Raw genomic sequence first — 15,430 nt, 5'->3', positions numbered from 1 at the left:
GGGAGCAGTACTAGTTGTTTTACACAAGAATGCACTGTAGCATAGACAGTCGACAGTAGTGTTTCATAGCCCACCACCACTTAAAGCCTTTATACTTGATTGATTGGAGTCCCCCAGGGGTCAAGCATTAGGCCCCCTCCCTTTTTCCTGCTACACCAAATCTCTCCACCGGACAATGCCGATCAACAAGCTCACAACGTGCCACGAATTACATGCCCAGAATATGGGCATGTAATGCATGTAATGCAATTCGTTAAAATATTGTGTGGAGATTTTATATTATTATTAACCCCCTTTCTCTCTTTCTGTATCTTCTTCCTATTTGCCTTTTCTTCCAGATGGGTGCCAATGTCAAGGAGTTCCTGCGCCTTGTCGAGGACTTTGTCAATATGATTGGAATGCAAATGAGCGGGTTTCAGGACATTTATGAAGTCACCGATAATTTAGGTGAGCCCCTAATTTCCCCTGCCAGCTGCTCTCTGTCCTTATGCGTACATGAGACGATTTGTCTTCACATTTTTTATGTCTGGAGAGTGCATTAATCTTTATCACACCAGCAAATGAGAGTCCATAGCAGCAGCGGAACGCATCAGTTATCTCTTTGACACTTTAGCAGGGCTACTTGTGAGATATTACACACACAGGGCATCGGATTATGACTCTATTCAGTGTGACACTCACATGGGTTTTGCAAGCAGACACACACTGTTAAAAAACAGTAGACCGTGGAGTAAAGAACATACAGGAATGTGCTTCATATCATACCAGGGTCATGACAGCTGAGCTCATTAACAAAGCCCCTATCTCTCTTTGTCTGCATCTCTTCTAGTATTGAGCATCCATAAGAGACCCTCTACAACGACCACTAACTTCACCTTCCCTACGAAGGGCTGGAGAGGAATGTTGGACTGGGTTAGGAATGCTGAGGAGAAGATCACAGTATCCCGCGATGCTCTGTCCATCAACCAGTCTGGCGGTGAGACCCTCACACTGACATTCAAAATTGACTGACATGAAGGAAACAGGAAGAACTGCACTGATTATGAACAAGAGACTATAAATGCACTAATGCAGTCCATTGTTTTAATGAGTTGTGCTTTCGTTTTGTTTCTCCAATGCACAGATGCCTTTGTGACCGGCATTGTCTTGTACAGAAACCTGGGTGCCATCCTGTCATTTAATAGGTAATACCACTCATCTGTGGCATGGCTCCACTTTTACGGTGACACCGTGTCCTTCCTGACTGTGAACTCGTATTTCAGATCCTACAGCAGGCTTGTATAACTTGGCTTGTGATTTATAGACCCAACGCGTATTCACTGCTTGAATCCCAATAACCACATGAACTACAGTATAGCTTCACTATTCTGGTGAAAACATTTTTGGCCAAATCAGCAAATATACAAGCTCACAACACGTCACAACTAATTATAGGGAAAGAAATTGCAGACCCAAAATGGAGATTAGTTGTAGGGTTGTATATTATTTGCCATACATCATTGTAAACATCAGCGGTCGTTTAGTACCTCCTCATAAGAATCAATATTTGTTACTTACTTTACAAGCAACTTCGTGGGACCGCACAGACTGTGCTAACACAGCAATACACATACTGGATGCAATGCGTTCAAATTTAAATTGTAGATAAGATAGAAATGAAAATGATAGGGATGGTGTTTAATGGTATTCTTTCCTCTCTCTGCAGTAACACTACACTCCTCAACTCGAAGGTGGTAACAGTTACAGTCAAGCCCACACCCGGCCTACTGTCATCTCCCGTCGAGATCGAGTTTCCCCATCTCCACAACGTAAGTGCACAGTGGTTATTACCATATGTATCTAATGCAGCCCCCTAGTCCTGCAGCCACACATATATTTTCATTTAGTTTCCAGCTCGTCGGTCACATGCAGGAATGATGGCTGTCCATTGTTAGCTTTGCGTATCTGTGACGGGAGACAGTAGCGAGAAATGTGGGCGGTTGTCCGCCCTTCAAGCTCTCACATGTCACAGACTTACATATTTCCAGAATGGTGTTCCAACTTTCTCCCAACCTACGCATTTCCTTTTTGGTAGATCTACTCACACCACATCTCTCTGTCATTTACAGGATACCATAAATGAGACCTGCCTTTCCTGGGATGAGAGTGAAACGTAAGTACTGACAAATCTTTATTTTAATTCAGTGTGTGTGTGTTATACTGTATGTATGTGCGTCTGTCTGTGTATCACTGTCATTGTATCTCTTCCCACCGCCCTCTCACTCATGCATCTGTCACTGCGCGTTATTGCATTCAAGCCCCCGCAGACTCCTATAACTCGCCTCAGAGAGAGCAACCGCGTGGCGTCACTTCTTTTCACGTCAGTCATCTCTGCTGGCAAGGACAGAGCCACACCACGCCACGGCGCGGCGCCCTTGTGTCTTGCAGCAAAGTGGCACAGACAGGCCAGCTCTGCCCGGCCGGCATAGTTAGTGTCTGACAGGCCAGCTTAACGCCCTGACAACCTCACTGATTCTCAGAACAATGGCAGAGTGACAGTTCAGCAGGATGTCTTTAGAAAGGCCACAGCTAGTATGTGGGGGAGAAACACATACACACTACATGAATCAACCACTTAAACCCTATACCGGAGTCCCCCAGGGCTCTACTAGGCCCCCTCCTTTTTTCCCTCAACATCAAATGTCGTCGTCGAAATAGCCGTTTAAAGCATGCAATGCATGAGTTATACTTTACCTGCATGTAAAAATGTACATTTGTGCCCATTTTGCTGGCTAGCTCTTATCCAGCCGGACAAGTACAAAGATAAAAATTTTCACAAGCAGTCAGAGCTACAGTCACCCTGACAATAGATGTAACAACATGTTCTTCTGGCCTTAAGACAGAGACATGCCAGAATCAAACATGACAGCAAGATGTACAGGTCAAATAAATCCCACACCTGTCGGTCAGACAGCAGAACATCCATCCAAACACGATGCGGAGAAGTCTCTTCTCTGTTGCTCATCTCAATTTTCATGGTGGAGGTTAACAGCCTGCAGGAGGAGTGTGTAAAGATACTTTGATGCATTCAGATGAATTATGAAAAGTCTCTGCTTGGATCAATCAGCCTCTGGCCCATATTGCCCTCTACTAAGCAGGAGCACCATTTGCATTTAGATAGATTTGTTCACTTGTGGAATACAGAAAAACAAATAAAATGCATTCAGCACCAACCTTACATGGACCAACCCCCTCCACTACAAACACACACACACACACACACACACACACACACACACACACACACACACACGCGTGCATGCACACTTGCACAAGCACACACACACACACACACACACACACACACACACACACACACACACACACACACACACACACAGAGACATACACAGTAAGCAAAGCAAAGACAAAAGGCATTGGAGAGAGAGTAGAAGAAAAGCGAAAGAGGAGAAAATGTAATTGCATCATCTCCTTTGAGATAGGAGGCTGACGTGCCTGCAGCCACATTAGATTATTCTGGACTGTATGATTAATGTCAGGAAGGAGACAGTGGATATGGCAGAGAGAGGAAGTTCTGGCTGTCAATGTTTAGTCTGCAGAAACACATGTTTGGTCCCTATACAAAACAGTACGAGGAATACTCCAAGCAGCAGCCATTTTAGAACACATGCCATCGCCACACCTCTCCATTTGCATGATGTGATAAGGTGACCAAGGTAGCAAAACATGCATTAGTCAGTACACTGAGCACAGTGAATCCCCACCCTAAACCCAAACCTCCCTGAATGCACGCGCGTGCACACACACACACACACACACACGCACGCACACACACACACACACACACACAATACTACCTATTAGCTAAATAGGTTTGATTCAGAACAAAACCTGTTGAGAATTTACAGTTCAATAGGCTACTATCTCACATTGGCCAGCTAGCCTGGCCATTTCCAGACCTTACATTGCAGCTGCAGAAGGGGACACATTAACCCTTATTTCCAGAGCTTACATTGCAGCTGCAGAAGGGGACACATTAACCCTTATTTCCAGACCTTACATTGCAGCTGCAGAAGGGGACACATTAACCCTTATTTCCAGAGCTTACATTGCAGCTGCAGAAGGGGACACATTAACATTACATTGCAGCTGCAGAAGGGGACACATTAACTTGAATGATGGGATTATTCAGAAGTGGCATTCAGTTTACACACATTATACACTCAAAGAACCAAAATAAGCTCTCAAGCTTTTTTGTGTTCTATAACTTTTTGGACAGATATGTAGGCTACTACTACAAATATAATTATGTATGCATATTTGTCAATACAACATCAATCAACCAATCTGCCCCATTCAGGAACCAATTAACTATATACAAATCCAGCCAATAGGCTAGCTTTAGTTGACGAATTCATAATCACTGTTCATTCTCCTATCCCATTCATTGCCTCACCCTCCCTGTTACAAAACAGGGAACATATTGTACTTATCCAGTTCCTAGCCATCGAGGAAATGTTGCCAGTGCCCAGCTGACTTGTGTGTGTACTGTAGTCTTGCTGCTGTGAAATGATTGTCAATTAGTAGAGCTAATGCATAGCCCACAGTTTATGACAGCATGTCACCATTAATCATGCATGGTGTCTCCTGGGCATTATTAATCTAATAGCGCCTATCATGGCCCGAGCCATCATTAGGACTCGAATCTCCCGAGTTGCATTGTCCACCTTTTGGGTTACATGACATTTATTGTGAAATTAGTTTATTTTGGATAATTATGAAAAATATGAATGGAATTGCAATTAGGCTAATTATAATAAATGTAGAACTCGTATAGGCTACAGGTGCAATCTCATGCAATATGAATTAATCTCCATCTGTCTAGCTATAGCCTGTCATCGTTTTCAACATGAGGGTGATAATCCACGTTTTATTGGTGGTGGGAAGGCTCATCTGAAAAATGAAACATGTTTGCCTTCGAGATGAGTTCCTCCTGCTGCGAGGTATTTGTCAGATAAATCTCTCCTCCTATGCTGTTAAACCGTGTGCCTCTCTCCTCTCCTCTCCTGCACAGTTCTTCTCTGCTTGGCTCCTGGTCTGCGCGGAGCTGCAGAGTGGTCGCCGTTGATTCATTCAGAACCAAATGCGTGTGTGACAGCCTCTCTACCTTCGCCATTTTATCGCGGATAAACCCAGATTCGGTGAGTATTTTTTTGAGAGTGTTTACTTAATTGTTTTCCCCCCTCTCTCTCCCTCTCTCTGCATCTTAATTTCGTTCGTGTTGCATGCATGCCCGGTGATGTGAAACGAAAAGCGTAGGCGTTGTTATTTTTCGAGCGATCCGCTATAATAATACCTCCCCCGCTTTGTCTGTGTTTGTGCACTGTGCAGGTGCCATTGACCAGAAGAATAATTATTGATTAGCCTGTCGACTTTTTTTTTGAAAATATCGAGATGGATGCATAGATTGAATAGGAACGAATTACATATTGTGAATTCTTCATTGTCGTGTTATTTCACCGATGTGTTCTCTGTCACTCGTTTGCAATGACTTATTGTCGCAAGGTAGTGTCCTATATTATATCACATTGGCCAATACAATATTTATTTCGCATGTGATTTTGTAATAAATCAAATATCTATCTAAAGATTTATATTCAATCATTGCGCAAATTAATCCATGCAACCACCATTTAGTATTCCTGACTTATATGTTTGAAGGCATTTGGCAATAGATCATCTTGAAAGACACTGTATATGCATATATAATGGTTTGCACAGTAGAAGTTGCTGCAGGGTTGTTTGATTTTTATATTAATAATATGAAGAGTCAAATCATGTCCCTTTAGACTGTGTTCACTCTCCAGTTGCCCTGGCAACGCTTCTGCAGCAAAGGCTCTTCTGTGTGATTTTTGGTAAACTGAGATATTGAGGGAAAAACACACACTAACACATGCATGCACGCACACACACACAGACACACAGACACACGCACGCACCCCCCTTCCTCTAACTCTCATCCTCCCTCCTTAAACCCCTCCAGGTCAGAGAAAATGGTTTGCCCGTCTCTGCTATGCAACTGAGTTTGCTGCAGTGAACAAAATAACAGACAATGAATCAACAGATGGCATTGGTCTTATCAGTTCAGATAAAGACATGGTTTCTTCCCCTTAAGATGTTAAATTGCAAAATCAGATGCTCTCCAATCTTGTAACGCGATAACACTGGCCAGTAGGTACTAATAACAACAGCTTCATAAATTCCCTTTCAGACTATCCATCTCTAATCTGACCTACGTTTTTATTTTTATTTCCAAAAGCCTGTTATTTTTAAATTATTATTATAATTTTTATCCCACGATTTTGCAACCCATTTTTGCTGGCCAGGGATAGGCAGTTTAGAGATCAGGATTACTGCATGTTTTTGTGAGGGTACCTACCCTAGGGGACACGGGGAGAACATGCAAACTCCACACAGAAAGGCCCTTTTGCCAACCCCACCTCGGGTATGGGCACTGATGGAGGGAACACGCCCCCAGTGCCCACAGCGTCCCCAGTGGGAATTGTACCCAGGACCTTCTAGCTGTGAGGCGACAGCACTACCGACTGTGCCACTGTGTCCCCTAAAAGCCTGTTGTGGTTGCCGTGACTTGTATTTGTATGACTCAAGGGCCGACCCCTATATTTATTTCCGTAACACGCCTTGAGACAGCTGCACCAATCATTTTGTCTGCAAATATTTCTTATTACCCCGTCCTCCTGTCCTCCCACCCCCCCTGGCCGCAGTGGCCCAGTGTCCCTCTGGAAATGCCATGCTAGCTGACCAATGGGAGACAGGCGTTTGTTCATGCACCGATGGTTTCTCTCATTATCTTCATAAAGCCTCTCTGTCTAGCATTTGCTGTGGACATTTTCAATGCCTTGTCCAACCGCCTGCATGCTGTCGGCGAACAGAAAGCAAAAGTGAAGGCGAGACGGTGAGAGACAGAGGGAGAGAGTGGTGGATTAAACGTGGACACACTGCAGTGTTTTCACCTCTCATTTGCTTTGGTCTGACTTCTGGACCTCTGCACCAATCAGAATGTGTGTTGCGAGGCCTGGTGGGAGTTAGCCCAGCCAATGCCCTTGACCAGTAGACCCAAGATTAGTGTGGTGCTGCTGGTGCACCCTGGGTATTCAATTTTTAAAACAAATGAAAATGTGCACTGGTTAAGACCTCCTTGGTGGGATCTCTCCCCCCCAATCCCCCCCCCCCTCTCTCACTCCCTCCCTCCCTCTGCGCTCATTACTTTTACCTCTCATCTGATTTACAATTTATGGGAAACAAGAAGGAAGTATTCGGTCAAGGACAGACACAAGGCTGCTTCGTATTTAGGTCAAACTGGCTTTCTGGATTTAACTTCATGGCCCGCTGGCTCCAGTATCTACACAGATAGAGAGACTGGGAATCAGGGATGGATATAAGAGGAAACATGCCATATTGACTCTGGTTATTATTATGTATTACCTCTCCTGTGGCTCATTGAAGGTAGAGGCAAAAGGAGACCATCTGTTTTGGGTGGCTCTGATGTCGTTGGATAGATTTTGAAACAAATTTATGGTGGCACTAATTTACTACTTGGCTGTCATGGGCCGTAGCATGTTTGCCAGCTGTGCTTGGCTGTCTGTGTGGAGTGCAGAATAAGATACAAACAAGTCTCCTTGGGCGGCAGTGGCTCAGAGGTAGAGTGGCCGGTAGAACAGCCGGAAATGCACCATTTACCTTGGAGGTCTTTCCTTTCTAGAATCTATTTCTAGAAAGCCTTTCTTTGATGCCTCTCAACAAGCCATTGTCAGAAATTATAAAGGAGAAGAGGTTATTACAAAGTTCTACAACAAGGTGCCTCTTCACTCGAAGCCTCAACATTTCACGATCAGACCTTCTAACATGTTCCTCTGCAACGGGGCTAAATCAGAGAGTGTTAAATTAGCGAGTCTCCAGAGGAGGTGTGAGACGAGACGGCTGTGCAATTTGACAGTGATCCCAGCCAATTAGCTCCTGGCAGCGGGAAGGTGAGTAAGCCAGCCAGCCAACCAAGCAGGCAGACAGACAGAGAGAGGTTCTTTGTGGCAACTAGAGCCAAGTCCCTTGCACCCCACGGGTGAATTGACAGCAAGGAAATCGGTGTACAGACTTCTCCCTCCTCCCTGTCAGCCACCAGGGGCTCTGTGGCATGGCATGTTCGAGGCACAGAGATGGTCAACTGCCACAGGCAGTGGCTAGAACTAAGCTTCTGTCAGAGCACAGCAGGGTGGGGGCTGGGAGGCGGAAGATTAATGCACAGGTGATAATGGCCCACCTGTCCTTTCCTGCAGGGGTTGTGGAAGAACTGCAAGTTCAGAGACACACACACATACGCACGCACACATGCGCACACATACAGTCAATTTCACAGAGCGCATAGTGCATACACACACGCCACACGTACATACTGTACATTCAATCTCACAGATAGTGGAAAAGACTGACTGTGACGTTAATGGCATTGAAACAGACATAAGGTGAGCTTGAAATGGCTGTTTGTAATTGGGCGGTTTCTATGGAAGTTAAGACTAATGCCTGGGAAAGAAACGCACAACCACAGATGTCCAGGAGAATTGAATACATACAGTACAGGCACACACACCAGTACCCACAGACACGGATAAACACACGCTGCTCAGAGGAGAGACACATGGCCCACATCCTTCTCGCATCATTTGCCACTTCAAAAGCTCAAATGGGAGATGCTGTGACCTCAGTCACGTCTGTAGCCAACAGCTCCATCTTTCTGTGATGTTCACCTTGGGGTCACCTTGCCCGAGCTGTGGCCTAATTATGCCATTCAGCTGTCTGCCCATGGGGAGATGACTGCAGTTCCAGATAGCCCGCAGCCAAGAAACTTTCCTGCTTTGATGCCAGTGTCAATATTTGTCCCTCTCTGACTTTGTGTGTGTGTTTGTGTTAGTAAGCAGAGACTAACAGAGGCATGTATTTTGTCTTGTCTCCCTCTGTAGAACATGGACAAGGCACTGCTTCCCTCAGTGACGCTCATCGTCGGTTGTGGGGTCTCCTCTCTCACCCTGCTGCTTCTCATCATCATATACGTCTCGGTGTGGAAGTAAGTCTCCCATCTCCAGCAAGGTCCACTCTCTGGGGAAACTGTGTGTCATCATCATATGGAACTGTGTGATTGTCACTGATACTCATCCCCTACCCCCCTGTCTCTCTCTTTCCAGGTACATTCGCTCCGAGCGCTCTGTTATTCTCATCAACTTCTGCCTCTCCATTATCTGCTCCAATGCCCTAATTCTCATTGGACAGACTCAGGCTCGCAACAAGGTACGGCAACGTTTCCTAACCAATCCCATTGCTTTTTAAGCTCCCTCTCTCTTTTCGATATAGTTACTGCTGTGGGGACTTTGAGAGTAGCGATGTCGCTGACATACTTTCTCCTCTCTCTCTCTCCCCTCTATTACTCCTCCTCCACTCCTCTCAGGTGGTGTGCACTCTTGTTGCTGCTCTCCTCCACTTCTTCTTCCTGTCATCCTTCTGCTGGGTGCTGACGGAAGCGTGGCAGTCCTACATGGCTGTGACAGGCCGTCTGCGCAACCGCATCATCCGCAAACGCTTCCTCTGCTTAGGCTGGGGACTTCCTGCATTGGTGGTGGCTGTTTCTGTGGGTTTCACCAAGGCTAAAGGATATGGAACTGTCAACTAGTAAGTTAATGTTCAATACCGATCTGTTGCTTTCAACCCTATCTGTTTGTTTTTACTGTTCAAATCATTCTTTACTCTGCTGGATTAATAATGATTTTACCCTCTCTCTCTCTCTCTCTCTCTCTCTCTCTCCCTCTTCCAGCTGCTGGCTGTCTCTTGAAGATGGCCTCCTCTACTTGTTTGTTGGACCGGCAGCGGCTGTAGTCCTGGTATGTATCACGTGATAGAAATCAACACAGCTTAATATAATGTTCACGGTATGCTGTCGGTTCACTTTCAGACAGTGTACAATGAAACGCATGACCTGTGATGTTGCTCCCTTCCAGGTGAACATGGTGATTGGTATTCTGGTGTTCAACAAGCTGGTGTCCAAGGATGGCATCACTGACATCAAGCTGAAGGAGAGAGCTGGGTATGTATGCGTTATTGGTCGCCCTCATCAGTTCCATTACTAAGTATACTGATGACATTAACCCATTCAGGACGGTGTTTTAAGCATTATGTTGTACTTTAGCTATTGAAAAATAGCAAATCTACAAGCTCATCTACGAGCTTGTAGATCTGCTATTTTTGAAAAATCGTGAAAATGTGGCGCAAATCTTTGAATATATATTATTTCAGAGCGAACATTTTTAATGTCCCTGGAACAACATATTTTCAGATGGGGGTCGGTGGGCCAATTACATACACTTTAAACATAGAGGTTTTCTTTTTAGAGAAGACATTTTGTAGAATCATCCACAGGTCTAAATGGGTCAAACGAGGAGGGGGGTTATAATAACAGTGAATAATGTGCTTTGTGGTGTTGTCTGACCTGCTGTTGTCTGACCTGCTGTTCTCCTCCCGCCGTGCAGGGCGTCACTCTGGAGCTCCTGTGTTGTTCTGCCTCTGCTCGCTCTCACCTGGATGTCTGCCGTCCTGGCCATCACAGACCGCCGCTCCGCTCTGTTTCAGATCCTCTTCGCCGTCTTCGATTCGCTGGAGGGCTTCATCATTGTCATGGTCCACTGCATCCTGCGCAGAGAGGTGGGCAAAAGACAGACAGACAGACAGACAGACAGACAGACAGACAGACAGACAGACAGAAAAGTCTCTGGAAATAAAATGTTTAATACAAGATGTTTTTTTAGCTAAAGATTTTTATGGAGTGTGCTGAGCCGAGCGCAGTTGTTAATCTTTGATTTTGCCCTCGGTCCATTAGGTACAGGAGGCAGTCAAGTGCAGAGTTGTCGACCGTAAGGATGACGGCAATGGAGACTCTGGCAGCTCTCTTCAGAACGGTCACAGCCATCATACGGTGAATTTCCTGGCTTATTGCCTGTTTAATGTCCTGAGTGCCTCGTATCTTATCCCCCAAATGAATATGTGCATACATTAAGCACCAATAGCAGCATCTCATCCGTTTGTTCTCTCTCTCTCTCTTACATTTACCAGCAGTCGGATTTCGAAAAGGACGGAGAATCCAGGAGACAAGGTTAGAATTGTTTGTTTTTTTTCACATTGCTTTTGAAATTAAAATATTGCGAGGCGTGCAATTAAAAACCAAAGACCTTGCATGAGAGGGAGCCATGGTCTCTGAACCACAAACGCAGCACGTTTACCCTAACAAGTTCTTCCTCTTTGTCTTTAAAAGGCATGCAGAGTTCCTCCGAGGAGAAGATGCCACCACCACAGATGCCACTCCCCATGGGCCCCAACTTCCACACGCTGCCGTCCAACCCCAGCAAGGGCCACATGCAGGCTGTCCCTGAGTACTCCAGCCACACCCTCACCCTTAAGAGGGAGAAGAGTCGGCTGACGGGCGTCGTCGACCCATCCTGCGGAAAGCCTGTGTATGTCTGCGATGGAGATCTCTACAAGCAGCTGGACGCAGACCTCTGCTGCCAAGCGGAGACCAGCTGCCCCGATGGCAGCGGCTACATCCTCATGCCCAACACCACCTCCACCCTGAGGTCCAAGCCCAAAGACGACCCGACCAAATACAACATCGGCGTGGAGCACATTCCCCAGACTCGACTGGTCCACCTCAGCGGGCCTTTTGCAGAGCCGCAGGCTGCCTTCGGGCTCAAATCGCTTCCTGCCGATCAGATGAGCGTGACATACTCGGAGAGAGATGACTCACCAATCCAGAACATTCACAACATGTCCAGCGAGTCCCACATCACTAATTGCAGCCTAGAGAACACCTTTGAGTCCATGAACTCCATGATGTCTAAGAGTGAGACCATCTCCACACTCTCCATGAGCTCTCTGGAGGTGAGGAGCTGGTTTGAGACCTCCAAGACATACAATAATAGCTTTGGTTGATGTACAATGCCAGAAGTTGTGAAATGTGTCAACAAATGAAACTAACAGCATTTTATTTGTGCAACCTTTCATTACAGAGGCAGAAATCACGCTATGCTGAGTTAGACTTTGAGGTAAATACCCTCTTTTTACTCTTGTCCTTGATTGAAAGAATGGTACATCTTAGATACATGAAGATGTGTGTGAGCGTTCTTGACAGGTTTTCCTCATCTCCTGTAGAAAATTATGCACACAAAGAAGCGCCACCAGAACATGTTTCAGGACCTGAACAGGAAGATGCATCACGCTGAGAAGGACAGAGAATCCCCTGCTTCTGACGGCAAGGTAACACAGCACACCAATGCCCTCAATGTCATCCATCTCCATGACGATAGATGCAACAAATGAATGACAAAACAGAGCATCTAACAGATAGATGCAATCACAGCAGATACTCCAAACACAGAAATACGAAGTGTCAGAATTTATAGTTGTGGTCTTAACGGTGACCTCAAGAAAACTGTATTTTTCTTACCGATGAGGCCATTATGAATAAGGATGATTTCCTTCCTTCTTACAGTCTGTGAGATGGAGTGTGTCCTCGGGTGGAAGTGACAAAACCAACCACAGCGTGAGTTGTTCTTATACGACCTCACACTGTCAAATTTAGTTAAACGAGACACACAATGATAATGTCCAAATGACACCTTATAACTACTACTGTCATCATCACAGTCACCTCAGAAGCATCTTGGGCTAACATTAACATTAACCAAATGGTGAAATACAAAGTGATTATATATACAGGACCTGAGGGTTGACAAGCACTAAAAACCCTGCTTCTCTCTTATCAACAGGACAAGCAGCAGGCCCCTCTGGAGAGGCCGTGGGAGGGAGTCCGGGGAATGCAGCAGTCTCCCCCTGCATGGATACGCAAAGACCTGGAGCCCCTCGCAGCCTCACCTCTGGAGCTGCACTCCGTGGAGTGGGAGAAGTCAAACACCAGCATCCCTCTGGTGGGGCAGGACATTATTGACCTGCAGACGGAGGTCTGAGGAATGGGGGGCCACGAGCCACCTGATTTCACCTCAGTCACCCTTTTTGGCTTGGGAGGACCCTTTAGGGCAAGAATAACCAAGGAAACCAAGGAGGGGAGGGGAGGATAAAGAGTAGGACCCCAGAATCCATGTCTTCAAAACCTAGAGAGCCAGAGAACGGCGAGGAAAGGAAAAGACAGCTGGGAAAGTCCAGGTGTTGTAGCTTTGCTCGTTTCGGTGTAGCTTCTCAGCATGGGACTTAAGGCAACGTGTCATTAAAGTCAGCGAGTTAGCTGTGCAGTAGTCAGTTCTCGTGGCAAGGGGTTTGGGTTTGTTGGAGTTTCCTGCTCCCTTCCACTTGGGCTCAGGAGGCGTGGGCACAGCAGCCTGCGTTTCTTTTTTCCCTCGACTCGCTCAGAAAGTAAATAAATAAATGGTGTGATCCCCCCACACTCTTTGGAGGGTGATGGGGATCGGCCGGAACACTTGGCAGGTCCTGAAGAGGCCAAGTTACCTTCCAAGGGAAGATGAGGAATGGAGAGCACATGGACTAGCTTCCTGCTTGAGGTCTGCATCTTCGCTATGGCAGATGGACACATCCATGGACACATCCATCTGCTGTTGGTGTTGTGGTTTATAATAATAAGAATTATTATTACTTTTTGTGCTTTGTGCACTTTTAACTGCTCCCCAAGAGCTTTAATATGAGACTCTGCTGAGAGACTGTATACAGAATGTATACAGACAATATGTTGATGCCTATACTGGAATCAAGGCTTGACCATTCTTACATTGTGCTTGTCTTAGTTATCTTTAGTTATAGTTATCACCATTATTAGTACTACTGCTATGATTACATTTAGTAATCAGAATTATTATTATCATTTTTATTAACTGTACTTTTCTTTTTAAATTGTGTTCCCCATGACTTAAAAATGTTTTATTATGTGAACAATGTGTCATCCTCACCCACCCTATCTTTAAAAAAAAAAGAAAGGAGAAAAACATAGCAATCAATGTGAGTGTCATGAGCTAATTGGACTCATTGGGACAAATGTACATGTGGTGATGAAGGTCGTGGCGGTTCCACCACCCTGTACTTACTGGTTGTCTGCTTAACATGCCAAAACACCAGCACTGTCTGAGATGAACACAAGAGCAATGCATTCTGGGATATTGCTGGACAATGATGATACAAGATGGAGGAGGCGCAATTGACAGACTCCGTTCTCGACCGCCAGCCAGCATCATGCTAGCTCTTGCAAGTCATACGTGTGGATCTTGGGTCATACAGAGAAGAGCCTTTGTCATTGCCACTTTAGTTTCTCAGCCTTGTGGGACTATGCTATGATCTCTTGCGACTAAAGAAAGACTTCAACACATGAATTGTGTTTTTAATCCATCAGTGTTGAACTACTGCAATATGATGGCCGCTTGATGCTCAAGCAAATGACTTGGCAGATTTTTCTTTTCCTACCAACGTTTAAAAACTTTTATAACATGTTATAAAATATAGCATATAGATACTATGAGAATGATTATAGTATAATGAAATCTGTATCAGTACCTACAGGAATTCATTCAATAGATGATTGTTAGCACAAGGCTCCATATTTGGAGGTCTCTGTGACAGGTAGATCATCGTACTTCTAAAAAGCAGATGTGTAGGATGAATATTGGCCTATGAATATCTCTAAACTGCTTAAACATTTGTACCCAGCGCAATACGGTGTGGAGTAACTGAACCTCATGTCTTCTGTAACAGTGTGTTTTTTGATAACTTTGTCGGTAAAACCAACCCTTGCCCCAGGCTCGATTGGGGGAATAGGAGAGTTCCTAATCCAGTCCTAAACTTCCTTGTATCGAATGTCCGTATGTCTCCTTGTCTCTTGTTTGACTCTGTTCTTCCTCTGATAAATGTACAGTTTTTAGAGCACAAAATGAATGTGACTTATTTATAATAAAAACAAAATACAATTTACATTAAGCAATATGTCCTAATTCATTTCTAGTTTGGAAAGAAACAATCATTAATGTGATTGTGTAGAACTTGGTTTTCTGGTCAGGATTGAAAATAAGCTTCTAACCATGTGTGTTTGTCAAGAAATGAAAAAGCTTTTCCTTGTCTAAAGTTATGATGGCCACATCTAAAAAGGAAATGCTGCATTGTAGAACAAAATAACATTGATGAATTAACTATGCATTCTTTAGAAAATAAATAATCATAACCTGTCAAGTTACAGTAAAAGCCTCTAGTACCAATTTGCACCACACAAGTATAGACATAATTCTCAGGTAAAAATATGACAGTAAGATGATGAAAGCACAACACCCCTTTATTCTATTTTCACACCACGGAAGCCATGGTG

At 44.9% G+C, this 15,430-nt stretch overlaps 1 protein-coding gene across 1 annotated transcript in view; it reads left to right on the top strand.

The window, feature by feature from the left end:
• Positions 1 to 14,968, top strand: part of LOC306938285 (adhesion G protein-coupled receptor B1-like) — an 82,995-nt gene extending 68,027 nt beyond the window's left edge. The window contains exons 13-31 of the mRNA XM_079522388.1: positions 339 to 447; positions 830 to 976; positions 1,124 to 1,184; positions 1,706 to 1,808; positions 2,109 to 2,152; positions 5,075 to 5,201; positions 9,036 to 9,139; positions 9,258 to 9,360; positions 9,518 to 9,738; positions 9,881 to 9,947; positions 10,065 to 10,150; positions 10,593 to 10,764; positions 10,940 to 11,035; positions 11,173 to 11,212; positions 11,372 to 11,994; positions 12,123 to 12,158; positions 12,265 to 12,369; positions 12,605 to 12,655; positions 12,882 to 14,968. Coding sequence (XP_079378514.1) covers positions 339 to 447; positions 830 to 976; positions 1,124 to 1,184; positions 1,706 to 1,808; positions 2,109 to 2,152; positions 5,075 to 5,201; positions 9,036 to 9,139; positions 9,258 to 9,360; positions 9,518 to 9,738; positions 9,881 to 9,947; positions 10,065 to 10,150; positions 10,593 to 10,764; positions 10,940 to 11,035; positions 11,173 to 11,212; positions 11,372 to 11,994; positions 12,123 to 12,158; positions 12,265 to 12,369; positions 12,605 to 12,655; positions 12,882 to 13,079 — 2,493 coding nt within the window. The 3' untranslated portion in view covers positions 13,080 to 14,968. The remainder of the gene's footprint in view (positions 1 to 338; positions 448 to 829; positions 977 to 1,123; positions 1,185 to 1,705; positions 1,809 to 2,108; positions 2,153 to 5,074; positions 5,202 to 9,035; positions 9,140 to 9,257; positions 9,361 to 9,517; positions 9,739 to 9,880; positions 9,948 to 10,064; positions 10,151 to 10,592; positions 10,765 to 10,939; positions 11,036 to 11,172; positions 11,213 to 11,371; positions 11,995 to 12,122; positions 12,159 to 12,264; positions 12,370 to 12,604; positions 12,656 to 12,881) is intronic.
• Positions 14,969 to 15,430: the final 462 nt, after the last annotated feature.

This window comes from Electrona antarctica, assembly GCF_951216825.1.
Source record: "Electrona antarctica genome assembly, chromosome: 15".
NCBI lineage: Eukaryota > Metazoa > Chordata > Actinopteri > Myctophiformes > Myctophidae > Electrona > Electrona antarctica.
This window is presented reverse-complemented; position numbering and strand designations above follow the sequence as displayed.